Genomic DNA, 27218 nt, shown 5'->3' with positions numbered 1-27218 from the left:
ATAAAGATGTTAAAATAAATCCAAAAAAAAAATAAAAATAAAAAAATAAAATGTTTCTAAATTCTACATTTTTCTAGTTCTGGTCAACCCATCCTCCCAAGAGCTTGCCCAGTGTAGACTCCCACCAAAGGTGTGAGACGTGGGTTCTTTTTCTTATTGTTAAAGAACAAAACAGCTGTTTTCACGGGGGCGCCTGGGGCAGGGGTGGGGGACAAACAAGAAGTGGGCCCTGTGGCGCCTGGCTGGCCTCTCGCTGCGGGGTGGGCCTGGGTCCGAGAGGGGGCTCGTCCTACCCGGATATCGTAGTGGTCCTTCAGGCCGTCCTCCACGTGGTTCAGGAACTCGCAGATGTCCAGCTGGTCCAGGCAGCTCTCGAGCAGCGAGTACATGCACTCGAAGGCCGCCTTCCGCACATCCAGCCCATCGTCCACCGTGTGCTTAAAGGGCCCCATCTCCACCTGCAGGAGGGAGGGGTGAGAGCGGGCTGGGGGCTGTGACCCCAGGGCATAAGGACACCTTCCCAGGTTCCTGCTGCACCCCTCCCTCTGTTGTTCAGTACTGCGTCCCATCCCCAAATCAGGCCTTAGACTCTTAAGTCTCCATGCCTTTGCTCAGCCCATGATGCCTTTTGATAATAATAGTAACAATAATTATAATTACAAGTATTAGAATCTACTGAGCAGTTATGATGTGCCAGGCACTGTGCCGAGTGCTTGACAGATGACATTCTACTCATTCATCACAACAGTCCCAGGAAGACAGTGTTACTATTAACTCCATTTAATATATGAGGAAACTAAGGCTCAGAAAGGTTAACTAACTTGCCCAAGGACACTAGCCCAAGCTAGCAAATGGCTCAACCAGAATTACAAACCCAGGTCTCTCTGAAGTTATAACCACAAGGCTCTGCTCTTAATGGTAAACTCCTTCTTACCCCTCAAAGCCCAGCTCAAATGTCCCCTTCTTTTGGAAAATTTTCCTAACCCCTCTGATCAGTCACATCCTCCTCAGCGATGCCAGGTGGTTCAGCCCTTCTCATTATATCGTGCAATGACTTGGCTGTTAACTCACTTTTAATCTCTGCCTCTTAAATCCTAACTTCACCAAGTGCTCTAAGTAACTTAAATAATCAGCAGAGAGGGTATCCCTCCCTCTCCTTCAGGAGGCCATGAGCTCCCTGGCGCCTGGACACAGGGCTGGTGCTCCACGAACACCTGCTGAATGTCGAGTGATAACAAGAGTGGCTGACATTTACTGAGCGCCGACTGTGTGCCAGGAGCAGATCTGAGCACTTGTAGGATTTAACTCATTAAAAATCTTCTCAACAACCCTATAATGTGGACACGGTTATTTCTCTCCCTTTGCCCGTTAAGGAGAAACTGAGGCTCAGAGAGCATCGGGTTGCCCCGGCCAGGGTCACACAGCTGGGAAGTGGAGGGGCAAACTTAACCCTGTGGGCCGGACCTGCTCTGATGAGCTTGACCCTAACCCTCGCCCCAGCCGCAGCAGTCAGGCCCAAGGGCTCCCGTCTCTGTCCTCCCACGGCTTCACCTCTCGGATGAGGTCCCGGCGGATCTTCGTCTCCTGGTAGAGGAGGGGCAGGATGTCGTCCAGCAGGTCGCGGACCAGTGAGGGCTTGTTGTGCACGGCGGAGTTGAAGAAAGCCAGGGTGGCCCGGCGCACATTCAGGTCTGGGTCCTGCAGGCTCTCCATGAACTCTCCTGGCAGAAAGACCAGAGGTGGTGGGAGGGGCAGCACAGCCAAACACAAACCACCCCACCCCACCGTGCTTATCTGGTTAACGGGAGCCGTGCAGACCTGGCTGGACGGGGACAAACGTGTTCTGAGCATCTACTCTGCGCAACAAACCTTCAAAGTCCAGATAAGAATGTGGACTTGAGTCTGGCCTGGGTTCAAATCCAGGCTTGACCACGTCCTAACTGTGGCACCTTGGACAGCCTCAATGTCCTCAACTGTAAAATGGGTGTAACAGCAGTACCTACACTGTAGGACTGGTTTTAGGATTAAAAATGTGGTGATGTCTACAAAGCACACAGCAGAGCACCAAGTGAGGACTCTATAAATGTTAACTTGATTTTATTTCAGATGAGAATGCTGAAGATCAGAGAGGTGAAGAGACTTACACAAAATCACACAGCATTTCTTTCAGTATAGGTTAGACTTTTTAATAACTATGTTAATATTTTATATATTCAAAAAATAAATAAAATCAAGAATGGCAGGGCTCCCTAAAAAAAAAAAAAACTGTATTTCAAATGATTAATATAACCACCCAGGTTATGAAGGAGAAAACTCACTTAAGTAACTTCCAAAGCATTGTGACAAGATGCCCTCAGGCTGAAGACAAAAGAATTATAAACGGATACTGATTTTTCACAGATAAGGGTTTAGCAATTCTCATGACTACCTTCTGTGTATTCCAGGATTAAGTGAATAAATATCTCAGGAGCTGGGTTTCTCCTGTAACAGAAGGGTATACGGAAAGGGAGAAGACTAGCAGGAACCCTGTGGTGCTGGACTGGAATATACATGTGTGTCTGACTAGGTACATACAGTCATACATACTTAGATTTCCTGATTCTGTCTGCTGAGAGGGCCTGGAAGTAATGGCATCCCAGTAGCAGTGAGCACACCTAGTGCTCAGATCTTGGATTCTGAATACTATTCTCCACTAAAAGGAATCAGGCTCCTTGGAGAAATGGTTGATTCCAGGGCTGGGGCAGGAAAGGTTCAAGATGGGTCGGGAGCACCTTTTCGTGCCAAAAGGTAAGGAGATGCTCAAAGAATGATGGAAACATATCAACAGAACATAAGAACCAGCTTGAAGGGCTCCCACTGGCTGAATGTGAGACAATCTTGGGAATCAAAATAAGTAAGACAGTTATAGATTATAACCCACTGAGTGAAATACAAATCCCTGAGTCTATAATGATATGAACAAATCAATGAATAAATCAATGGGGGAAAAAGAAAAGTTATTTCTGAGAACAAAATGCAAACTAATAAATATGGGAGGAATGCTGGAATTAGAAAGTTGTCATTTAGCAACTGTCAGTAATCATTTATTCAGGCAAGAAACCACAATGGATGCAAAATGTAGTGGGCAAAAATTTGATGAGGAAGAAGATATTTCAATAGGCTTAAAAATACTTATTCATGGGCTTCCCTGGTGACGCAGTGGTTAAGAATCTGCCTGCCAATGCAGGGGACACGGGTTCGAGCCGTGGTCCGCGAAGATCCCACATGCAGCGGAGCAACCAAGCCTGGGCTCCACAACTACTGAGCCCGCGTGCCACAACTACTGAAGCCCGTGTGCCTAGAGCCCATGCTCTGCAACAAGAGAAGGCACTGCAGTGAGAAGCCCATGCAACGCAACGTAGGGTAGCAACGAAGACCCAACGCAGCCAAAAATAATAAATAAATAGAATAAATAAATTAAAAAAAAAAACTTATTCATTCCAAAGGGAAAAGTAACTTTAAAGTGGAGAAACCTAGAAGTCTCCATCCTAACCAGTCAATCAGAGTTACCATCACCTGTCATGGGACAAACTGCCATCATGGGCCTCCTGATGTGATGCACTGGGAAGAACACAGTCTCCCAGCAGAGCAGGATCCAAACCCAGGGCTGGTGGCTCTGGGTCCCTTCTGCTGTGCCCTGCTGGCTCCTAGGTTCTCACTCTCTCTGAGAACACAGCTGTGGGGACCCGGCAAGACCTCAGTTCAAATCTCCTCTCTGAGCCTTACTTTCCTCATCTGTAAAATGGGGCCAGTGCTCAGGCTACACAGGGGGCTGTGAAGATGAACCGTGATGAGGTAAAAGGCCTAGCATGGTACCTGATCTACAGCAAGAGCTCAAAAACATACAACAACAAACCCAAACACCCAGATGGAGGCCTTGGGGGGGTGCCAGCCATGGGCAGCTCAGGCAAGATGGACAAAATCAGGGCTGGAGGCAGCGTGAGCCCGCTGGGTCAGGACGTGGGATGAAGTAGCTGCTGACAATATTGCTGCAGCTTCTGGACATGTTCTCCAATCCAGAGTGCTGGCTCCTCTTCCCTGGCGGTCCAGTGGTTAAGACTCTGCACTCCCAGTGCAGGGGACAGGGGTTCGATCCCTGATTGGGGAACTAAGATCCCACATGCCGCACGGTGCGGCCAAAAATTTAAAAAAAACCAAACAAACCCAGAGTGCTGGCCCCTTGGTCACACACAACAGTGCCCCAGCAGGTGGGGATCAGCACCCCCATTTTATAGCCAAGGACGAGGTGGCCTGTCCATGCTCACACAGCCCAAGCAGCAGAGCCAGGATTTGAACCAAGGCTGCTGGACTCTAAAACCTCTCCACACTCCACCAGGCTGCCCTGCCTGGATGAGGAGGGCCAGACTCTGGTGTGGTCCAGGTGAAGGTCCACAGGCAAGGCTGTTTGGGCTCCTTAGGCCAGAAGGCCCCTCAGACCAGGGATGAGCCGGGGAGCTGCTCTCCCCAGCCCCTGTGCAGCTCTACCCAGCTAGCTGCCCGCCAAAGCCAATGCAAGGGAGAGGCTGTGGTTTTCTACCTCTAAGAGCCTGTGTTCATGGAGTGCTTTCCCCCCAGTCACACAGGGGGGTCTCCAAAACAACCTGAGAACACGTAGATAAGGATTTCTCAATCCCATTTTACAGATGAGGAAACTGAGGCTCAGAGGTGAGAAGGGGCATGCTGGGCCCACCCAGCGATTCTGGGGCAGTGCAGGGATTTGAGCCCCGCTGCCTATCATGGGTGAGGCAGCCTCCCAGGTCTCCAACTCCCCTTGGCTAACATGTAAGAAAAATCAGCTCAAGCCCACACACCTGTGGTCACCTTATCTTTGACAAAGGAGGCAAGAATATACAATGGAGAAAAGACAGTCTCTTCAATAAGTGGTGCTGGGAAAACTGGACAGCTACATGTAAAAGAATGAAATTAGAATATTCTCTAACACCATACACAAAAATAAACTCAAAATGGACTAAAGGCCTAAATGTAAGGCCGTACACTATAAAACTCTTAGAGGAAAACATAGGCAGAACACTCTATGACATAAATCACATCAAGATCTTTTTTGATCCACCTCCTAGAGTAATGAAAATAAAAACGAAAATAAACAAATGGAATCTAATTAAACTTAAAGGCTTTTGCACAGCAAGGAAACCATAAACAAAAGACAACCCTCAGAATGGGAGAAAATATCTGCAGATGAAGCAACCAACAAGGGATTAATCCCCAAAATATATAAGCAGTTCATGCAGCTCAATATCAAAATAACAAACAACCCAATCAAAAAATGGGTGGAAGATCTAAATAGACATTTCTCCAGAGAAGACATACGGATGGCCAAAAAACACATGAAAAGATGCTCAAATCACAAATTATTAGAGAAACGCAAATCAAAACTACAATGAGGTATCACACCACACCAGTCAGAATGGCCATCATCAAAAAATCTACAAACAATAAATGCTGGAGAGGGTGTGGAGAAAAGGGAACCCTCCCACACTGTTGGTGGGAACGTAAATTGGTGCAGCCACTATGGAAAACAGTATGGAGGTTCCTTAAAAAGCTAAAAACAGAACTACCATATGACCCAGCAATCCTGCTACTGGGCATATACCCAGAGAAAACCATAATTTGTAAAGATACATGCACCCCAATGTTCACTGCAGCACTATTTACAACAGCCAGGACATGGAAGCAACCTAAACGTGCACAAACAGAGGAGTGGATAAAGAAGATGTGGTACATATATACAAAAGAACAAAATAATGCCATTTGCAGCAATATGGATGGACCTAGAGATTGTCATACTGAGTGAAGTAAGTCAGACACAGAAAGACAAATATTATATGATATCGCTCATACGTGGAATCTAATTTTAAAAAACAATACAAGGGCTTCCCTGGTGGCACGGTGGTTAAGAATCCGCCTGCCAATGCAGGGGACACGGGTTCCAGCCCTGGTCCAGGAAGATCCCACGTGCCGCGGAGCAACGAAGCCCATGCGTCCCAACTACTGAGCCTGCGCTCTAGAGCCCGGGCGCCACAACTACTGAGTCCACGTGCCACAACTACTGAAGCCCACACACTCAGAGCCCGTGCTCCACAACAAGAGAAGCCACCACAATGAGAAGCCCGCGCACCGCAAAGAAGAGTAGCCCCCACTCGCCGCAACTAGAGAAAAGCCTGTGCGCAGCAACGAAGACCCGACGCAGCCAAAAGTAAACAAATAAATAAATTTATAAAAAACAGAACAATACAAATGAACTTATCTACAAAACAGGAACAGACTTACAGATATCGAAAGCAAACGTATGGTTACCAAGGGGCTGGTGGGGAGGGATAAATTGGGAGATTGGGATGGACGTATACCCACTCCTATATATAAAATAGATAACTAATACGAACCTGCCGTAGAGCACAGGAAACTCTACTCAATACTCTGTAATGGCCTATATGGGAAAGAATCTTTAAAAAAAGAGTGGGTATAGGTATACGTATAACTGATTCACTTTGCTGTGCACCTGAAACTAACACAGCATTGTAAATCAACTATACTCCAATAAAAATGAAAAAAAAAAAAAAAAAAAGAAAAGAAAAAGAAAAATCAGCTCAAGCCCAAGAACAGGGTGGAGGTGACCAAAGGGGGCAGAGGGGCGGGGGCACTCACCAACGAAGGTCTTCAGGATGGGGTCGATGGGGTGGGGCTGGTCCGAGACGAGGAACTTGACTGCTGTGATGACAGAGCAGCGGGTGTGCGGCTGACCTGCAGGACGGGAGGGGGCTCTTGGGGCGGGCGCGGCGGGTCCCGGACACCCACAGGCCAGAGGGCGCTGAGGCTCCCCTAGCCTCCGAGACAGAACCACATCCCCTCCCCACGCGAGACGCCCCGCCCATCTCTGGGGAAGCTGATGCTACCACTTTCCTTGGCAGCCCAGAATCTCCCCTGAATTCTTCCTACTTCGGCTGAGAGGGTAAAACTGCCAGTTCTCAGGCAGCCACGCCAAGGGCAGGAACGGAGAATGAGAACCCAAGACAGGGTTCAACTCGAAGAAAGACCTCTCTGCCCAGGCCTTGGGGTTGTGTTGTATTTTTCAGACACATTATCTCAATTAATACTCAGGATTAATTAATCCTAGTCATTGGTTGATAATAATAATAAATCATATAATACTTGTAACAATAATTAATAAAAATTCTTAATCTCCATTTTACATGTGAGGAGAGACCGGAAAGGTTAAATTCACGTCTAAGGTCACACAGCAGGTCCAGAATTCACCGGCTGCTTCTGAGCCCTCTCTGTGGGCTTCTCCAAGGAGGGAGCAGTTGTGCTTCAAGCAGGCTGAACTCACTTAATTTTGCTTTTCTGCTTGCTTTCTGAGTAGAGAAGCTGCAGAAAGGGAAGGGAGTACACTTCCCATTAGGGTGAAGGAGATTAATCGGCAGCTTCCACCCCTCCAGCACACAGCACTGAATGGGTTAAGGCTGTTTCCATCCAAGACTTCAGTTCAAGACTCAGCAGAAAGTTTACAATTTGATGCTAGGGTATGAGTGAGTGAGTTACTGACTTCAGACTTGTAGTTTTTTTCCTCTTTCTCTTTCTATCCTGACTGGCTCCTAAGAAGATTCAGGGTGGCTGATGAAGATAATACACATAGAATAGGATTAATTGAATTAAGAAAAATGAGGCCAAGGACAAAGTGAGATGGAAACCAGAGTGAGGGGCATGCAGCGAGAGGCAACTAGAAAGTCCTATGAACTTGCTAGAAGCAGGCCGCTGATTCGGCTCGAAGCATCCCAGCAGCCGGCAGTAAATAGGAAATGTGACTGGTTAGCTGGTTCAATAGTGGGCACGAGGTCTAAACACATCTGAGCTTAGAAAAGGCAGGGCTGGCCCTCATCCCAAGACTCTTGCCTCCCAAGGTTCCTTGTGAAGAACCCTGTGCAGTGTAACAGGTGACGTCCTCAACGTGGTTGTCCTGTCCACACAGCGGTGAGGGCCCAGAGCTGCTGCTTGTATACCAGCAACCCAGGAAGGGCTTAACCGGAGTCACTGACACAGCAACGATAGTGGATATCAGCAGTACTAATCAGGTACCACCCACTATACCAAGCACTTTGGCTGCATTATGTCAACTAACACAGCACTGACCCTCTGGGGACCAGGCGACCAGCTCAAGGCCTGGAGGCCTTTCGCCCTCAGGGGCTTCCACTTGCCTAAGACCCCACAGTCCACCTGCCCGCTTTCCTCCCTCCTGAGCTGCAGAACATCCTGACGCGCCCTAACTCCGGAACGTAAGACCTGCCTTCCTCACCCCTTCCCTGGCCCTCTCCACAGCCTGGTGCCTGGCATCCAATCCTAGGCCATGTTTCCATTTGCTCCTGCCTCATGCTAGCCCGAGACAGCTGCATCCTGCAGGCTGCCGTTTCTGGCCCCTCAGAGAACTGCCTTTACTAACTCTCACCTGGACCACAAGGCTGCTGTCCACAAGTGGCACCGTGAAAAGTTTATTTGTCGCAGGGACACATCAAGGATTCTGTCCCCTCCATCCCAGAGGGTCCCACAGGAAGAGGCCTTTAAGTCTCAGGAAACACTGTTTTTAACGGCTCCTCTGCCTTAAATCTTGTCAACACTGTGACTCTCAGACCCGATGACCAGAACAAGTTCGCCCAATGTGGACCTCCGCCCACCTCCGATCTGGGCTGCCTGTGCCCATCCCTGTGCCCCTACCTGCAGCAAGCTGCTTCCGGAACCGGGGCAGGAGAAATGGAGGGTTCACGAGGACCAGCTTCCCGAGGCACTCGGCCACCACCCCCCGGGTGCCCTCCTCGGCGCCCTCGCAGCGCTGGAACAGCAGGGCCCAGATGTCCTCGGTGTAGGGCTTCAGGCTCTCGGGCTGGGCGGCCCCCAGGGCCTCCCGGAGCGAGTGTAGCAGCAGGTACCGCCGCCGGGGCTCGGCCTCCATCTGCCCCAGCAGGAAGGGCAGGAAGTCAGGCAGGTTCCCCGCGCCCACGCGGCCCAGCGCGTAGGAGGCAGCCGCCCTCACGTCCTCGCTGGGCGAGCCCAAGGCTTCCAGGAGCACCGCCTTCAGCTCCCGCTGGGGGCCCGGCCCGGCCACCTGGCCCACTTCGGCCAGCGACAGGAACGCCAGCACCTTGACCCCTGGGCTCGAGCTGGGCGACCTGGCATCGCAGACCAGGCGGTTGGCCGTGCCCGCCACCTCCTGGGGACAGGCCACTGCGAGGGCCGCCACGCACCGAGCCAGCGAGTGGAACACCTGCTTGTGCAGGCCGGGCCCGCTGTCCGCCACCTGCTCGTAAACGGGCGCCGTGAGCAGGCTGACGAGCTCGGTGTAGTCCACGCACGGCGGCCGGGTCCCCACCAGGGCCTGTAGGAAGCCTTCGGCGGCCGCTAGCACACCGGCCGGCAGGAGGGGCGAGCGCAGCAAACGCAGCAGCTCTGCAAGCACAGGGCCGCTGACCTTGGCCAACAAGGCTGGCTGGGCGCGGGTCACAGTGGCGAGGAAGTTCACAGCCAGCTGGGCCACGTGCATGTCGTTCTCACTGACAAGGGAGGGCAGCTCGGCCAGCACGGCCCGCATGGCGGATGGCGGGAGGCTGAGGCCCTGACTCTGGGCCAGGGCAGCCAGGGCGGCCAGTGTGGCCAGCCGCAGAGCCCGCTGGTTCTTCCGCAGGAACGAGGCCAGAATGGGCAGTGCCTCAGCTAGGATGGGCTGCAGGTCGATCCGCAGCGGGGACACGGCCACCAGTGTGAGCGCCTTGACGGCAGAGAGCCGGGTGATCTCATTCCGCAGGCGGTCCAGGAGGAGCAAGAGCGACGGCTCCAGGTTATCCCCGAGCCGGTCACCCAGGTGGCCCACGAGGTGGCCCATGCAGGAGATGGCCCGCTCCTTCACCTCCTGGTCCAGGTCGGTGGCACGAAGCCGTGCCAGGGTGGCCGCGGACATCTCTCCAATGTAGGGCTCGGGGTCCAGCATCCGAGGCCCGTCCAGCGGCCACAGGGCCCTCACCAGCTCCTGGAGCACCAGCAGGGCCTCGGCTGCGATCTTGTAGAAAGGGTCAGCCACGCAGGCCATCACAGGTGGCAGGAGAGTGGGCAGGTGGGCGTGGAAGGCCTCAGCCGGCTCTGTGCCCAGCAGCCCCTGCAGGAAAGCCAGGGCATCCATCCGGATGGTGGAGGAGCTGGAGCGGTCCGCCAGCGAGAAGACGATGCCTGGGTTGGGGGCCGGGGGGGGGGCGGGGAAGCGGGCCAAGGTTACCAGGCCACAGACCCTGACCCAACTCAGCCCTCCCTGGATGCAGGGGTGGAGTACCCTCAAGCGTCTGAGCTGGACCCAGGCACCTGGGCTCTCATGCAGCAGATTCTATGAGGGGTCAGGGCTTGGCCGTGGCCGGAGCCAGGGCTTAGGACACAGGCCAGGAAACCTATTTAAAAACAGGACATCGGGCCTGCACCCCATCCCTGTTCTCACTGCTGGCAGCGGGGAGCCACTGTAGGCTGCTGAACAGCGGCACTCTCAGGGATTGGGGGCTGGGGGCTGGGCTCAGGGAGAAGCCCAGAACAGCAGACACTGGGTTCCAGTTCATCCTACCTGCTACCAGCACGGGCATGTGCTCTGCCAGGCTGCCCGGGAGGACGCCTGCCAGCTCGGTGAGGAGGCTGAAGCAACCCTGGCGGGCCCTGACACTCCGATCTTTAAGCTGCCTCTGCAGGGCCTTAATCACAAGAGGCACCTGTGGATGGAGGGGGGAGGTCAGTGACCACCCAGGAACCTCCACACCCCACCCACTACTGGGGGACTCTGCCCGGGCACCTGCCCATGGAGGACCCCCAGCGTGGAGAGGATCATTCCACCCCAAGCTTCCCATCACTTGCTCTGTACCAGGCACCTGATTCCACGCTCGCCTTCTGAGGTGGGTACCAGTCCTGTGCCCAGCTGACAGATGGGAAACAGGCACAGAGTTGAAGTAACTTGCTCAAGGTCACCGGGCAGCGTGGTTCTCACTCCTACACTTGGTGAGAGTGAAGCACCGGGGTCCCCTTCCCTCCCCCAGCTAGATCCCCTCCCCAGTGAGCTCATCCACTTCCGAGTTGAGGATTCCCCTGAAGCAATGACTCCTAGACCTACATCTCTGACACGAGACTTGTGTGCCAACTGCCCGCCAGACATCTCTACTCCGGCATCCAACGAGGGCTTCGAACATTAATGTCCAGAACAGAACTCTAGACATGCCCCCGCTCCACCCTCCACCATCTCAGGGACTGCACTATTTTTAGCCAGAGCCCAGAACTCACATGACACCTCCCTGCCCCTTGCCTTTCACATCCATCTGCAAAACCCAAAACTATCTCTCAAGTCCGACCACCTGTCCCCCTGCCCCCTGCCCAAGGCACCACGCCCTTTCACCTGCACAGCTGCAGCGGCCTCCAGCCCATTACGATCCATTCCCCACACAGCAGCCAGAGTGAGCTTTTTCAAATGTGAGTGGGATCCCATAATTCCCCTCCCGTGGCTTCTACCCTCTTAGAATAAAACTGAACCCCCTTCCTGTGGCCTGGAACCCTACTTGTGCTGTGGGCTATCTGCCCGAGACTGTGTGGTCCAGGGCCAGGGACTTCATCCGTCTTGCTCCCTGTTGTGCCCCGCCACTTCATGCACAGGGCCGGGCACACAGCAGGTGCTCGGTACGCACAATCCGGTGGGTGGAGAGATGGGGGGCGGTGGGAGGGTGGGGAGATGGAGGAGGGAAGGGTTGTGAGCAGGAGGGAGGGGCATGGGGAGGGGCAGGCAGGCACACCTGTCCTCGTAGCATCTGGAGGTTGCTTCCCGACTGGGTGGGCTCCTCCATGGCCTCCAGCCATCCCTTCGGGGGCCGCGTCTGCCGCAGCAGCACGATGTAAGCCCCGAACACGTCGGCCTTGACGTTCTCCTCGCGTTCCCGGAAGCGGCGGATGAGCACGGGCGCCAGGGTGCAGTGGAAGCTGGGCAGCAGGTCGGGCCGAGAGCTGATCAGGGCCGCCAGGCACCTGGCCGCTGCCCGGCGCACCTTCCAGCTCATGTCATCGTCGTCGCTGTACTCGTCCTCGCTCTCTGGGGCGGGAACCAGACACCCATGGAGCCCTGCGCACCACCCAGGGCGGTCTCCCAGGACGGAGGGGTGAGAAGTGAGGGGGCAGTGAGGGGGGCTCCGCCAGGGCCTCACCTTTCCATGGTCACTACCGGTTAATGAACACCTGCTGTGCGCTAGGGGTGGCGTCAAGCAGGGAACCAGCTGGAGTTACACCAGGGTCCTCCCGCTGCCTCCAGACTCTTGGTTGTTTTGACTGCACCAGGGAAAAACTGACTCCCAAGCTTCCAGTGAGGATTTAGGGAATCCATTCGGGGCACAAGACCCATCCTTGGGTTTCAGGACTGGCTGCGTGATGTCTCATTTACTGGGATTTCAGAAGGTAAAGGTGGTAGCTCCCCTGCCCCAGACAGGGTCCTGATTCCGGCTTCCAAGCAGGACTAACAATAAGGAAAAGCTGTGTTTGTGTGGCTCTCCACTCTCCGAGCTCCCCCAAGAGGTCAGAGCTCAAGTCTTCACCGTGCCTCAGGAATGAAGGTGTCTTGAGCCCCCTTTTATAGATGATACACTTAAGGCTCAGAGAGAATGAGGACTGTCCTGAGGACACACAGCTAGAAACAGCAGAGATGAATGAGGCCCGCAAAGCCAACTCATACACCTGGGGAGACACACACGAGGCTCAGAGGGGGACGGTCCTCCCTAGGGACTCCCCCAGGCACAGGCTCAAAGGCCAGCATGCTCCTACCCACACTGCTCTGCAGAGAACCCAGACTCTCAGAGCACTGCATCTGGACGAGCCATAGTGGGCCAGGTGGATGGTCCCCCAGATGCGGCTTGTCAGCGGAGCAGATGTGTCCCCGCTGATGGACCCTTGTTTGTTATTTCCACCCTATGTCACCCATGAAGAAACATCCAGAGCTCCCTGTTACTAACAAGAAAATGTCCAATCTCCTTGGCCGGGCATTTGAGCCCAAAATGCCCGTCCAATCTCATCTCCTACCACCGCATCTCACTCTGAGTACCCATCAGGACCTAAGGCCCTCACCTCCATCCAATGCCTCCAGGGCCCAGGGCCTTCCCTCTGAGTGACAGACAGGCCCACAGGCACAGAAGGAAAGAAGCCATTGAGTCCATCCCCCATCCAGGTATCTCTCCCTGTCAGTGCCAATCATTCCACCACTAGAGCTTCACTCTGCTGGGTTAAAGCAATGGCTGTTGGAAACCATAACTAAAAGGGTACAGAGATGGCAGCATGAGGTGGGCGAGTCTGGCAAACATGGCTCCAAGGCCCAGCTACGCCACTTCCTAGCTGTGTCATCTCAGGCAAATCTCTTCTCATAAGTGTCCGTCTCCTTGTCTGAAATATGGGGATGATAATAAATACCTGGTTTCCTAGGGTCATTATAAGGAACATGAAATACGAGAGTACTTAGGGGACTTCCCTGCTGGTCCAGTGGTTAAGAATTCACCTTCCAAAGCAGGGGACGTGGACTCGATCGCTGGTCGGGGAACTAAGATCCCACATGCCGTGGGGCAACTAAGCCCGCACGCCACAACTAGAGAGAAGCCCGAGCGCCACAATGAAAGATCCCGCGTGTCGCAACTAAGACCTGACACAGCCAAAAATAAACAAATAAATATTAAAAAAAAAAATAGCACGTAGGACATCAGGAGATGCTCAATAAACATCAGCAATTACTACTATCTTGTGATCTGTGCAATCAGAGAGTGTGGGCACCACAGAGGATCCAGATTTCCAAGGGCAGGGCTGGAGCCTGAGGAAGAGCTGGGATCAGGATGGGGGCACCATATGTGGCCCCTGTCTTTGGCTGGGGGATTTGCGGGAAGGCTGCACCCATTTCCACCCAGCAGCCCAAGGACAAGCTGGCCACTCACCTTGCTCACTGAACTCACTATCCTCCGTCTCCATCTGCTCCTCTTCCCCGTCACTGTCGTAGTTATAGTTGGGGTCGTGCTTTATGTACTGGAGGCAGAGGCTGGTCACGTTGGGCACGTGGGGGCCCATCTCCTTGGGGCACCTGTGGGGTGGGATAGGGGAGGCTCTGCTGGACCCAGGCAGGACAGGGTTGGGGATGGGGCCCAGTGGTGAGTCCTGAGACCTGACTGCTTTGAGGCCAGCATCCTGCCCCCACTCCATCCCCACCAACTTCTCAAAGAAACCCCGGGGCCCCCGTTTTCCAGCACCCCTGTTGCACCTACTTCCTCAGGAAGGCCTCAAAGGCCTGGAGGCAGGACTCCCGAAGCTCATCATCATCCAGGTTGCAGAACTCCTCCACCAGAGGCACCAGCCGGTCCAGATGGGTCCCTGCAGGGCCAGGTGGGTCACTGAGGCAAGGCGAGGTGAGGCCAGACCATCTCCGGGGCTCCCCCAGCCCACAGCATTCAGCCTGTGCCTGCACCTGCAGCCCTGGCCACTGCAAAGTTACTCAGAGGCTTCAGAGTCAAGCAGATGTGGGTTCTAGCCCTGACTCAGCGCCCTATAAGCTATGGGACCTTGGGCACATCACAACATTCTTTAACCTCAGACCATTCATCTTCACAGTAGGGATAACAATGCCTACCAGCCAGAGAGTTTGTCAAGATTAACGATAAGATTCAGATAAAGATCTCCACCCAGGTCCTGGCACAAAGCAGGCACTCAATAAGAAGCATCTGTTGTTGAAACTATTACTCATGTTCTTGCCTTATTTCCTGCACTAGGTTGTAGACCTGGGCAAGGAAAGTGGGGAGGCAGGCACTGCCCTTACAGGCAAGGGGGGCCCCCTCACTGGTCCCTGGGCTTTATATGGATTCTGCCCTAGCTCTTCTCCAGCCGTACGCTTTCCCACCCTGAACCCTTGTCCGGTCCTGTGCAGTTCCCTCTCCCAGGTCCATGCTCCCAAGGGTGGCTGCTGTTTGGGGGGATGTGGACAAGTGGTTGCCTAGGGTGGGGCAGAGGGTGGATGGACTGCAAAGAGGCACAAGGAAACTTTTGGGGGTGATGGAAATGTTCTGCATCTTGATTGCGGTGGTAGTTTCACAAGTGCGCGAAAAGTTCAAAACACACTGAATTGTACACTTTAAGTAATGCGGTTTATTGTACATACATCATCCCTTTGGAGGCATGACTTATAATTACCCTCGCGAGCCTCTGGGTAGGGCTCAGAAGCAGGTTGAGCTCAGGGCCCACCTGGCTGCCTCTCGAGCCCACTCTTCCTCTTCAGGCGCTTCAGCACCGCCCCCGCCCCTCCCCACCTCAACCACGCCCCTTAACCAAAGAGGTGGCTCACCCGGGCCCCACCCCCTCAGCCCAGGATCCCTGTAGTCGGCCCCGCCCCCTCCCCGTGGGGCCCCTCCCCCTTACCGAGGCGGTGGCCTGCCTGGCGGCCAACGCTGCCCAGGCACTGGATCAGGGTGCGGATCGCCGCGGGGCTGGCGGGCGCGCGTGGGCCGGGCAGCCGGTCCAGCAGGTGGTCCGCAAGCTCGACGAAAAGGTCAGTGCTGCAGGCGGCCGCCAGGTGGCCGAGCGCCCCAACAGCCCGCTTGCGCACGGCCAGGCGTGGACTGCTCAGCTGCGGCAGCAGACAGTGCAGGAGGCTGGCGTGGAAGGCGCCCAGCGGGGCGCCCAGCCTGGGGAGCCGGAAGGAAGGGGTGTCGGGTGAGGCCCACCCGGCGGGCAGCCTGGGCCAGGCGCTTCCCCTCTCCCCATGGGCTCCTGGCCGCCTCCCCCATTATGACAACCCAAGGGCCCTCACCCTCCCCATCACTGAGGCCAGAGTGATCTAAAGTGTGCCTCTGCCTAACTCCTTCAGTGGCTCCCCAGTGCCCTTCGGATAAGCTGAGCTCCGGGCTCAAGGCAAGAGGGAACACCAGAGAATGGTTTCTGCACAGATAGAACGCAGCCCCTGCAGCAGCTTCTATCCCACGTTCAAACCAGGCCTGTGCTTTTCCTGTCCCATATGTGTCCTGAAACCTTTTCTTCTCTCACTCCACACCAACACATTGACCTCACCCTCACATATCTCTCTGTCCAGCCCAGACCTCTCTCCTGGGTTTCATTTATTTATGCATTCACCTACTATGTGACAGGGCCTGGGCTGGAAACTCGGGAGAGCAAGACGGACTCTGGCCCTCAGTCCTGCCCTATGGAGTTTTCGGTTGAGTGGGTACCTCCCAGGCACCTCAAATTCAACATGTTCCGAACGGAAACCATCACGTCCGCCCCGACATTGCTCCTGGAGCGCACCTACACGGCCAATGGCCCTGTGTCTGTGCCCACAGTTAGGAAAGCCAGACCCCTGGGTGTCAGCCTTGAGTCTTTGCCTCTCATCCACTCCAAGCGCTGTGGAGTCTACCTCCTATATACAACCTGAATTCACCTGCCTGCAGAAGCCTTCTAAGCAGTCTCCCTGCCCATTCAACCCCCTCCCATCTTCCGTGCACTCTGCACATAGAAAGATCAGTCTAAAACACACAAATACACCCAGGGCATTCCTCATGCCTGCCGAGAACCCCTCCGTGAGCTCCTCACACTTTCAGTAGAATCTTTAGTCAACTGCCCCACCCTCCCAGCCCTCATCTCTCCACACCAGCCCCTCCTCATGACACCCCACGACGGCCTTGCACAACCCCCAGGACCCCATGTCTCTCTGGCCTTTGCCCTCTGGGCTGAAGGCAGGTCCCCCATCCAGGGTCTCCCTTATGCTCACCCACGCCTGGCCAAGTCCTGCCCACCCTTGAAGGCTCAGCTGGCTGGACCCTCTCTAGGAAGGTTCCCAACCCCCAGCTGGGTTATGGGTTCCTCCTCTGAGCTCCTACGGGCCCTGCTCTTAGCCGTATTGTTGTTCTTACTCCATTCACAGATTTATGTGTCTGTGAGCTTTTCCTTAGGGGCCGCCAAGACCCAGCCAACTCCATATTCCCAGAACTAGTCCAGCACCTGACATTTTTCCAGTAGGTGCTCAAATCTTGAGAGGCTGAATGAATGAATACTTTAAAAATGTGTAGTGCAATTTAAAACAAAGGCCCAGCTATACTAATCCAAGAGAAGAAAAAGAGAAAGAAGGGCCGAGGGAGAGGATGAACAACACATGGGCTCCAGCTATGGAGAGACCTGAATTCAACACCTAGGTTCTGCCATTTACTGACTGTGACTGCAGACAGGCCACATCACCTCTCAGAGCCCATAAAACGGTGACAAATGAGTTCTCCTGGGACACTGCTGGTACGACTACAGAGCCCTAGCACAGGGCCTGGTGTACAGTAAGTGCTGGCTCTGTGAATTTGAGACCCTCCCTGTCCCCCTTGCCCATGGTGGCCTCCCGCACCTGCTCAGCATGTCAGAGAGGATGTCCAGGGCTTCCAGCTGCACAGCCACGTCCTCCTGCTGGGCGATGGCACTGGTGAGCTGGCCTGTGATCTTCCGGCACACACTGGTGGCCAGGCCGGAGCCTGCACAGAGCACAAGGTGGGTGTGGTGAGGCCCAGGGCTGGCCTCCACCTGTGGCTGGCCTTTGCTCTGGTTGTGTTCCTGAGCCCACATCCCCCAAATCCTGCTGACCAGGGAAGCCAGGGCTGGCGTGGTCCAAGGTTTGACACAGAGTCAGACCACACTAAAGGAGACAGCTGGGGAGCTAAAGAACCAAGGGCGGACCTGCTGCCTTGCTCACCCCACACCTGACCCCTTTGCCCTCTGCCTTCCAATGCGGAGGTGGGAAAAGTTAAGCACTTCTTTCCTAGACTCCTTTGCTGCTTGGAGAGGCCAGGTGTGACCATGTTCTGGCCAGTGAGATACAGGTCAAAGTCTTCTGGGGAAACACGTGCTTTTCTTATAAAGGGCAAGAGACATGGGCAGAGACTTCAGCCCTGTCCTAATTGAGCTTCTGAATGAATGGCTGTAAAAATGGAGTGGCAGATCCCTTCAGAGTTATGTGAGAAAAGCAACCCCCTACTTCTTCAAGCTGCCATTAGTTAGACTTTGTTACTTGCAGCTAAAAGCATCCCTGAAACAGAGCCATGAAGTTTAACAGATCTGGGTCTGAATTCTCTGCCACTTATTAGCTGGCTGACCTTGGGTAAGTCCTTTCACCTCGCTGAGCCTCAGCTTCTTCAATCATAGACTAGGACAAATAGCAATAGCACCGAGTCCCTAAGACCTGAGTACCTGTGGCTGCAGGGGGGAGCTCCGACAGGACGGTCTTGAGGCCGATGCCAGCGATGTCTCGGAGCTGCTCCTTGTCTGACCGCATGTTGGCACAGAGGGCATCCACGATGGTCTCCACCTGGTACTCCTTCACTTTGCCCACCAGAGGACCCAGGCTGAATATGGAGGGAGGGAGGAGGTCCGAAAGCCCAGGCTCAGCCCGAGTCGGGCTGCCCCTTATGTCCCCTCATGTCTATGGGGCCACATGTGCTGAGGAAAAGGCCCCAGATCAACAGGGGACTTCCTATTTTGCCAGAAAGAGAGGTACCCTCTGGGTATGCCGACATCATTCCTGGCACCTCCCAAACCTGCACCTCCTCTTGGGTTTTACATCTCAGTATACGGCCAAACCATCGAACCCAGTAACCTCAGCTGGAAACCAAAGAATGCCCAAGAGTAGGGTTCTCAAACTTGCGCGTGTATCAGAATCCCCTAGAGGACTTGTTAAAACACAGATTGTGGGACTTCCCTGGTGGCACAGTGGTTAAGAATCTGCCTGCCAATGCAGGGGACGTAGGTTCGAGCCCTGGTCCGGGAAGATCTCACATGCCGCAGAGCAACAAAGCCCGTGCGCCACAACTACTGAGCCTGTGCTCTAGAGCCTGCGAGCCACAACTACTGAGCCCGCGCTCCACAACAAGAGAAGCTACTGCAATGAGAAGCCCACGCGCCGCAACGAAGAATAGCCCCTGCTCGCCACAACTAGAAAAAAAAGCCCGCATGAAGCAACGAAGACCCAACGCAACAAAAAGAAAAACAAAAAAACAAAACACACAACACAGATTGCTGGGCCCCACTCCAGATTTTCAGACTTAAGGGGTCTAGGTGGGGCTTGAGAATTTACATTTCTAGCAAGTTCGCAGTAGATGCTGATGGTCCAGGGACCACACTTTGAGAACCTCTGCCTTAGAGGCTTGCTTCTCCAAGTGCGGTCACAGATCAGCATCATCAGCACTACCTGGAGACGCAGAGATGCAGCAGCTCAGGTCCTACCCGAGAGCTAGTGAACTAGAATCTGTGCTTCAACAAAACCCCCAGCTGATTCGAATGCACGCGAAAGTTTAAAAACCACACCAGACACACTGCTTCTCAGCCTTAACTGCGCATTGCCGTCACCTGGGGCCTTTTAAGAAATTGTTACCCAGGTGCCAGCCCCAGAGTGTCTCAGCTAATTGGTTTCAGGTGTGGCCTGGAGCTGGTGAGTTTTTTTTAATTCCCCGGGTGATTCTAACATGCAGTCAAGGCTGAGAACCTCTGACCTAAAAGAGTGGTTCTCAGATGACAGTGCGCATTAGAATGCAGATTCCTGGGTGCTACATCCTCATCTGCCCGCCCCAGCCCCCTCCTGAATTAGAATCCCTGGGTGGGGAGCACACAGTTTAAACAAGGGTCCCAGGTGGCCGCAGTGCACACCACTTGGCAAACTCTTGACTTCTAAGTAATCCCAGGTCTTTCCACTCTACCTTCTATAGCACTGGTTCTCAGTAGGGGTGATTCTGCCCTGAGGGGCGTTTTGGATATTTACTGGGGGGGCCCTTCTATTAGTTATGCTCATCGTAACTAATGAGATGGCACTTCTGGCTTTTATTGAGGGGACGGGGGGGAGGTCACGGATGACAGAAAGACAATATTGTAAAACCATGTTCCATGTCCTGCTGGAGTTTCTAACATCCCACTGGGCATTCATACAGGTAAGCAGCCTTTCTATAATTATCTGAGTCCAAAACCTAATTTCATTTTACATATAAACACAAAGTACTTTTTTGCACTATTTTAATATATTAAAATATTAATATTTTAATATACTCTTAAAATTTCCAAAAATGTAGTTATCAGGTAACTCGAAGGAAGACTGTACTTTATTTTCCTGGGAAACTTTACCGGGACATGGTCACCATTTCAGAAAATCTCGTAAGAGCAATGCCGCCTGTGCTATCTGAGTCCCCAACGTCCACACCTGTCTCCACCTGCTTGCTGCCTCGGCGAGCCTACCTCAGGTGCAGGCTTCTCACGACTTCATTACACGTCTACCGTCAACGCGCCTGAGCATTTACACAGTGAAACACACACTATTTTACCATCAACAACGTTCCTCCTATTTCTCCTTTATGCTCCAGTTTAAGGCATTATATAAACTGTTTTGTAATCATGTGTAAAGGCAGGTTCTATTATGCATGAATTTCATTTCGTGATAAGAGTATTTCAGACTACGTGTTATAAAAAGGGGTTACTGCTTCTGCTAGTAGGAAACCACTCCACCTGATCTCAATTCCACCATTAGAGGGAGGCTCCCAGACCACAAACCTGAGCACGTCTTGCTCCTGCATGAAACTCTTTACTGAATTCCTCTACTCTTGGGATCAAGTTGAAATTCACTACCCGCCCCAATTCACTACCTGGGTCCAGCTCGCAGAGTACTGTTTGACAGGCAGTGCCCCAATTCTCTGTTGACCCCCGCCATTCCTCAGTCCCCTGCTTACCCCGCCACACACACACATGCCCTGCACATACCCCATCTTGCTTTTTCAGCTCTGGGGGTAACTGGCAAAAGGTCTCAGAACCACACCTCATGATGCCTACGGCAAACGCGCCCACCCCCGCCGCGTTCTTTCACCCCCACCACTCCTGTGCGTGCCAGCCTGACCTTCCAGCTGCCAGCACCTGCATCTGTGCCTGAGGGCTTTCCCTGGCTGGAGATGCCAACGAATGCATAACCCTCCACCTACCCCAGGAGCAGCCCTCAACCAAGGAAAGCTGGCAGGTGGGAACACTCCAAGGTGCATGTCCTACGCTGTGTGCCAGGGATCCCCAGCAGGGGTAAGCTCCACTCGCCCACAGGAGAAACTTGCTTGATGCTTTATTGTTTTTCTTCCTTCCCTGCCTCACTTCTCTATCCCCCGACCTAGTTTCCTGGGATCTCTTTCCTGGTAAACGTACACTTGAATCCTTGCCACGGGGTGTACGTCTGGGGGAACCCAGACCAAGTCACTGTCCGGCTCCACGGGCGCTCCAAGAGCTGCTCGGCAACTCTTCTCTCAGAGGCTGTACCCCAAAGGGGCAGGGACCCTCCCATCACCACCAGGGTCGACGCTCACCACTTGACCGCCAGGTTCTGCACCTCCCCGTTCTTGTCCTCCAGAAGCCTGAGGAGCATCTTCACCACCTTGCGCTCGCTGTCCTCGTCCAGCTGGATCGAGTCCTTCTGCAGCTCTGACATCAGGTCACTGGTGGCCATGAACCTGGGCAGGGAGGACGGAGGAGGATTGCCGAGCAGCTCCTGGGCCCCGGTGATTTGGGCAGCACCTTAGAGTTCCCCAGAAGCAGACCTTGATACAAAGGGTCAGGGGCAGTCAAGGGCAAGTAGATTATCTGGGCTGTGGGCACAGTTGGGCTACCACAAGGCGACGCGTGTGTGAGATACCGACTGGCCCAAGGTGGCAGACTCGGACACACAGCACCCCAGCTAAAGGCTTAGGACCTCCAAAGCACATGGCTCCTGCTTCTGCCATTTATGCAAATGGGAACTTGGGCAAGTTACTTCACCTCTCTGAGCCTTATTTAACCTGTCTGAGAAGTGGGGATGAGAACGGTACCTGCCCTGTGGGGTTGTATGGAAGATAAAAGAAGACAATGTATGGGGTGTGCTTGGCACACAGTGGGCACTCAGTAAGTGTCCTGCCATGATTATAATGTCACGTCGTTCACGTCTCAGTCGGGCTAGAAGGTCGAACACAAACCTTGCAACCAAGTCAGGTGTCAGCAGGAAGCCTCTCTACCTGACAGGTGGAGGGGGACTAGCCCCGCCCAGCCCACCCAACCTCAAAGAATCACTCAGCCCTGCCCTCACACCAGCGGGTCTCAAAACCGTACCAGCATCAGAATCACCTGCAGGGCTTGCTAAATGCTGCTGGGCCCCAGGGTTTCTGAATCACAAAGTCTGAGCTGGGGCCCCAAATTATGCATTTCCAACAAGTTCCCGGATGAGGCTGAGGGGCGGGGACCACACTGTGAGAACTAACGTCCCAGGCCAGGTTGACGGGCAACAGGCATATCTTAGACATAGATGGCAACGGCTGAGCAGTCCCCAGCCACAGCTCGCAGACCCAGGGTGGGCATCAGCGTCAAGGACCACCCACCCACAGCTGGGCAGATCCGTGTGGCCGGATGCCGTGTCCCCGGCATTTGAAATTGCAGTGGAGTCTGAGCTGGAAGGTCACGGGGAGTTGGGGCTGCCGTAGCAACATGGAGCACCATTCCTGCCAAGATCAGGAGGGGAGAGCAGTCTTAAACTGGCAGCCCTCGGCTGTGTCCACCTGGCAAATGTTTTTCGAAAATTTGAATTATTTATTGACATTTAAAAATTAGAAGAGTTGACATAAAAGTACTGATTTCCAGATTCTCCTGAAAACAGAATATTTGAATACAGCTGGGCCAGCGGTCTCTGGTGACTGTAACTGGCTCGAGGCAGTGGCGGCTGCCCTCTGTAGGTAGGTGCACACTCCCCAGCTCAGCAGGTTCTCCCCAGGCCCGCTGCACCCGTTTATTGGCTCCTGCAGGCACTTGACAGCAGAGAGGAGAGATGCTGTGAAGTCCGGATCAGAGAGTGGCAGCCCCAAAGAAAGCGTCCAGCTTTTGCTCCCCAACCAGGCCTCTTCACACCAGCCTTGCTTTCTAGCTTGAGTGAGTCAACCAAGAACCCGCTCTCCCCGCCCCACCAAGCCTGCTATGGCAAAATCGGTCACAGTGGGATTCCAGCCTCATCTTTGCAGGCTCAGACCTGCTGCTGGATGTCACAGTGGCCCCTAGGGCCCCTTAGGCAGGAGGGCACTTGTCGGTGTCATAGCTGTTTATTTTTAACAGCTGGGATAAGCCTCAAGCCTGAGAGAAGAAAGGAGGCTGGGCTGGAGGCAAGGAGCGGGTGGCAGGGCTGACCATGCCCACCTGTGGGCCTGGCCACCTCAGGACAAGCAGCCAAGGTTAAGATGAAGGATGAGGTTTGGATCTGAGCCAGGACAAGGCCTGGGGTAGCCACACGCACCCCAAAGTCTGTCCAGTTGAAGGGATGTTCGGAGAAGGCAGGCAGGGCCCTGAAGCTGAGTTTCTGCTGCAGTCCATGGAGACCCAGCTCAGCCTGGCAACCCAAGGGATGTACTCCTTTGCCCAAGATGGGCCTCCTGTCTCTTTCTTCTCCACCTACTGAACTCCCATTCACCTGTCAAGGGCCCAGCTCAAATGTCCTAGTCTCAGGGAAGACTCCTCTCATCATTCTGCCCTATCGTCCACCCACAATCTCTAAGCACACTTGGTCCCCCTGGATAGGACCCTCTCAGATACTCTGGACCCCTCCATTATAGCATCTCTCACACTGCGCTGCAAGCTTGGTCACCGGTGTCTCTCCTGTTAAACTGTGAACTCACAGAGGCCTGTCAGTTCATCTCTGGGACTCCAGGCCCAGCGAACAACAGGTCCAAAGAGGCCCTGAGGGGGCAGGGTAAGGGCAGAAGGGGAAGGAGGGTTAGGACCAGCCCCTAACAGGGCTCAGAGCCAACCAGCTGTGTGGAAATCCAAACTCAGAAACTAATCCTTCTGAAATACTCCCCAGCACTTCTGACACCCCAGAGTTCCTGCAAACACTCAGCTCTCACATATATGTGTATGTGTGTGTGGTGGTCGTAAAGGGGGCGTATACAGGAAAGGGTATCATTTGGTAGATAAGAGCTTGGGCACCAAAGTTTGGCTTTAAGTAAATATACTGGCCATATACTTATCACTTGGGTGACCTTGAACAACTGACTCCTCTCTCAGCCTCAATTTTTCCATTTATAAAATGGGAATTTTCTTTGCCCCACTTCGTAACACCTTTGGGAGGTTTTAATAGGACAAGCAGCTTTCGGCATGAGGCAGATGAGGCAACTAGGCTCAGAGAGGTTGCATGAACCGCCCAGTATCACACAGCAAGTTGGGAAAAGAATCAGCACACCGGTCAGGTCTCCTGGCTCCTGAACCAATACTACTATGTTTTCAAGAAATGATGTAGGAATTCCTGCAAGACCCCTCAATTTACCCATTTCACTGTTGAAGTCTGAGTGGGAGTAGAGCAGCCGTCTGCCCACAGAGTGGGGGCCCAGAACAACAGGGATCGAAGACTTCCTCCACCTGCCTGGGACCCCCACTTGCAGTCACCGTCCGCCTCCAGGAGCCAGAGGACACAGTCTCAGTTTCATTCCAGAGAAACCCTAGAGGCGACTCAACTGAAATACTTGGCCACATGGGTGCCTGGACAGCTGGTCAGCGGGATCCAGCCCCCCTGGTATTTGGACTTTAAAAATAGACATCATCCTCATATGCTTGGGGTGGTTTTAAATGTTCTCAGGGCCGCTGGCAGAGCAGACTGGAAGGGCTTCTCAGGCTCCAGTTGGCAGGGCCAATTCCCTCTCCTAGAGCCTGGACCTGAGGGCCTAGACAGTGGTGCAAATCCCCTCGGTGACTGGCCGGCTGTGTGATCTTGGGCAAGTCACTTCACCTCTCCAAGCCTCTGGAGAACAGGAAGAACAATCACTACCACCCAGGCAGACAGGAAGATTGAATGAGATTACACTGGACAGCAGGAAGCCTGGGACACAGAAAACATTCACTGAGCACCAACTGTGTACCCAGAACATACTCTGGACACAAAAGGAGAGTGCACAGTCCAGAGGTCCAGGAGCTCTGGGTCTCCCAGGCTTAAAAAGTTATGCAGCAGAAATATGGGCTGGGGGAGGTGCCTAACCCTGCCTGGGTATCAGGAGGCATCCCAAAGAGGTGACAACTGAGTAGAAGCTAGCCTGGTGAAGGGGGGAAATGACGGGGCAGACAAAGAACTTACAGGTAAAGGCCCAGACAGGGGAGGGGACTGGCAGATTTCTGATGTGCCCAAAATCACAACAGTGTCAATCTATTAAGCGCTTACGCGGTGCCAGGCACTAATCTAAGCATCCCGCATGTATTAACTCATTTCATCTTCACACCAACCCTCGAGGTGGGTTCTGTTATTATCCCCATTTCACAGAAACAGAAGCTGAGGCTCAGAGGGGTTAAGCAGCTTGTCCACAGTCACACAACCAGTAAGTGGCTGGAGGCAGGATCCGAACCCAGGACTGTGGCTCAGAGGCTCTACTGAAGTGGGGGTTCTTGAGCGGTGTTGAGGAATGAATTGCCGAAGGCAGGGGTCAGACCAGGAGGGCAGGGCCTGGGTATCCTCACCTGTCAGGGGGCCTTGCTGAGATCTCATCCTCTGTGTTAGACTAACCTGGCTGTGCACCTCGATTCTCCACTTCCTAGCTTTGTGACTGCACCTGGGCCCTTCTGACCTCTGAGCCTCACTCTCCCTATCTGTAAAATGGGGGGGTAAAGTGACAGAATGTTCAACGGCTATATCCTCTCTGAGGACTCCTTTCAGCTCAGAGGGTCCAGAACTGGCTGTGTGATTACGGACCAATCCTTTCCCCTCTCTGGGCCTCAGTTTCCCCTGAGGAGGAGGGGACTGGACCAGAAAGGGAGTGGCCCACAAAACCTATAAGCCCCCACCGAAACCATCACCTACCTCTGTCTGCTAAGCCACTCAGCCCAGCCCCCTCCCTCAGGTGGTGTCAGAGCAAAGCCGGGAGGCGGGGAAAGGGTGCCCCTATGAAGTGCGGGGAGGAGGCCTGGGGTGATGTTGAGAAGAAAGCAGAGCTGAGAGTACGAGTGAAAAAGTCAGCCCTGGGACTTGGAGTCCTGGGAGGGGAGCGGGTTTCAATGCGGAGAAGAAGAGGCAGGCGCTGGGATCCCCAAGGAGAGGCCGAGGGCTTCAGCGGGGGTTGAAGAGGAGGGCCAGGGCCCATCAAATGCGGCGAGAGATACGGACTGGGCATAAGTGGAGAGAGGAGAGGCAGAGGAAGCGTGCAGAGGGGCAAGCTGCGGCTCAGACGCGGGACGGCAGGCAGGGGCTGAAGTTTGCACGGTGGGAGACGCAGCTGGTCTGGAGTCCCGGAGAGGAAAGGGCAAGCAATCCGCGGAGAACGCAGCCCGAGCTTCCGCCGGGCGCAGAGGCGGGGAGGGGGCGTCTCGGGTGGAGGAGTGGGGCCCGCTGCGAGGAGCAGAGATGGGGGCTGCAGGGTCCCGGGGGAGGGCCGGCGCTCCGGGAGGGCAAGGCCGGGGCTTCAGGGCGGGACGGAGAGGCGGGGGCCGGGCAGCGGGCGCACCTGAAGTCCTTGTCGCTGGACGTCATCTTCTCCAGGAGGCTGGAGATGTGGAAGGCGGCGGTGCTCATGGTGGCTGCGCCGCGGGGCCGCCGACGGGAGGGAATATGGCGGCGCGGCCCCCTCCCCCGCCGCACGCGGGCTGCGCTCAGCGAACAGAAATAGCCGCCCCCGCCCCGCCCCGCCCCACGGCGCAGCGCTCGCCTCTGCTGTGGCCGCCGCTGCGGGAGGCGGGAGGCGGGAGGCGGGAGGCGGGAGGGGCCCGGGAGGGGGGCCCGCTAGGAGCTCTGTGGTCTCGGCTAGGCGCCAGCCCTGCAGACGGCCCATCACCGGCTTGCACACTCCCACAGACCGGGAGCTCACCATCTCTCACCGGACAGCCTCTCCCTATGATTCCTGTGGGCCTCAACCCTGCTCGCGAGACACAGGCATGGTAACAGAGAGTCTCAGGTTCGAACCCCACCTCCGTCAGTTCTGCTGCTGTGAAGCCTTAGCCAAGTTACTTGACCTCTCTAAGCCTCAGCTTTCTCATCTGTAGGCATTCAAGAAACAGGAGCTGCTATTGTAGGTCAAGCCAACCAAAGCACTTCCACCCCCACCCTGCTCCCCATGCGGCCCACCCCAAAGCCAGACAGGATATGGAGTGTACCCTGTCGCCCCAGGCCTCCTGCCTGC

The 27218-nt window shown here is 54.3% G+C and overlaps 1 protein-coding gene across 3 annotated transcripts in view; it reads right to left on the bottom strand.

Annotated features, from left to right (window-relative positions):
• The window catches only part of CAND2 (cullin associated and neddylation dissociated 2 (putative)), a 30474-nt gene extending 3777 nt beyond the window's left edge, over positions 1 to 26697 (bottom strand). The window contains exons 1-13 of one of the 3 annotated variants that reach the window (XM_082415641.1): positions 26547 to 26697; positions 21420 to 21563; positions 18286 to 18440; positions 17450 to 17573; positions 15487 to 15752; positions 14343 to 14448; positions 14019 to 14161; positions 11853 to 12175; positions 10646 to 10787; positions 8764 to 10266; positions 6703 to 6798; positions 1552 to 1721; positions 294 to 458 (exon numbers count right to left, since the gene is read on the bottom strand). In XM_082415641.1, coding sequence (XP_082271767.1) covers positions 294 to 458; positions 1552 to 1721; positions 6703 to 6798; positions 8764 to 10266; positions 10646 to 10787; positions 11853 to 12175; positions 14019 to 14161; positions 14343 to 14448; positions 15487 to 15752; positions 17450 to 17573; positions 18286 to 18440; positions 21420 to 21563; positions 26547 to 26614 — 3405 coding nt within the window. In that variant the 5' untranslated portion in view covers positions 26615 to 26697. Of the gene's footprint in view, positions 1 to 293; positions 459 to 1551; positions 1722 to 6702; positions 6799 to 8763; positions 10267 to 10645; positions 10788 to 11852; positions 12176 to 14018; positions 14162 to 14342; positions 14449 to 15486; positions 15753 to 17449; positions 17574 to 18285; positions 18441 to 21419; positions 21651 to 26546 lie in introns of all 3 variants that reach the window. The other 2 variants (XM_082415642.1, XM_082415643.1) reach the window with 2 other exon arrangements.
• Positions 26698 to 27218: the final 521 nt, after the last annotated feature.

The sequence above is a fragment of the Balaenoptera physalus genome (assembly GCF_965194825.1).
Source record: "Balaenoptera physalus genome assembly, chromosome: 11".
NCBI classification, from domain to species: Eukaryota; Metazoa; Chordata; class Mammalia; order Artiodactyla; family Balaenopteridae; genus Balaenoptera; species Balaenoptera physalus.
Note: the sequence above shows the minus strand (reverse complement) of the source record. Positions and strands in the feature narration are given on the sequence as shown.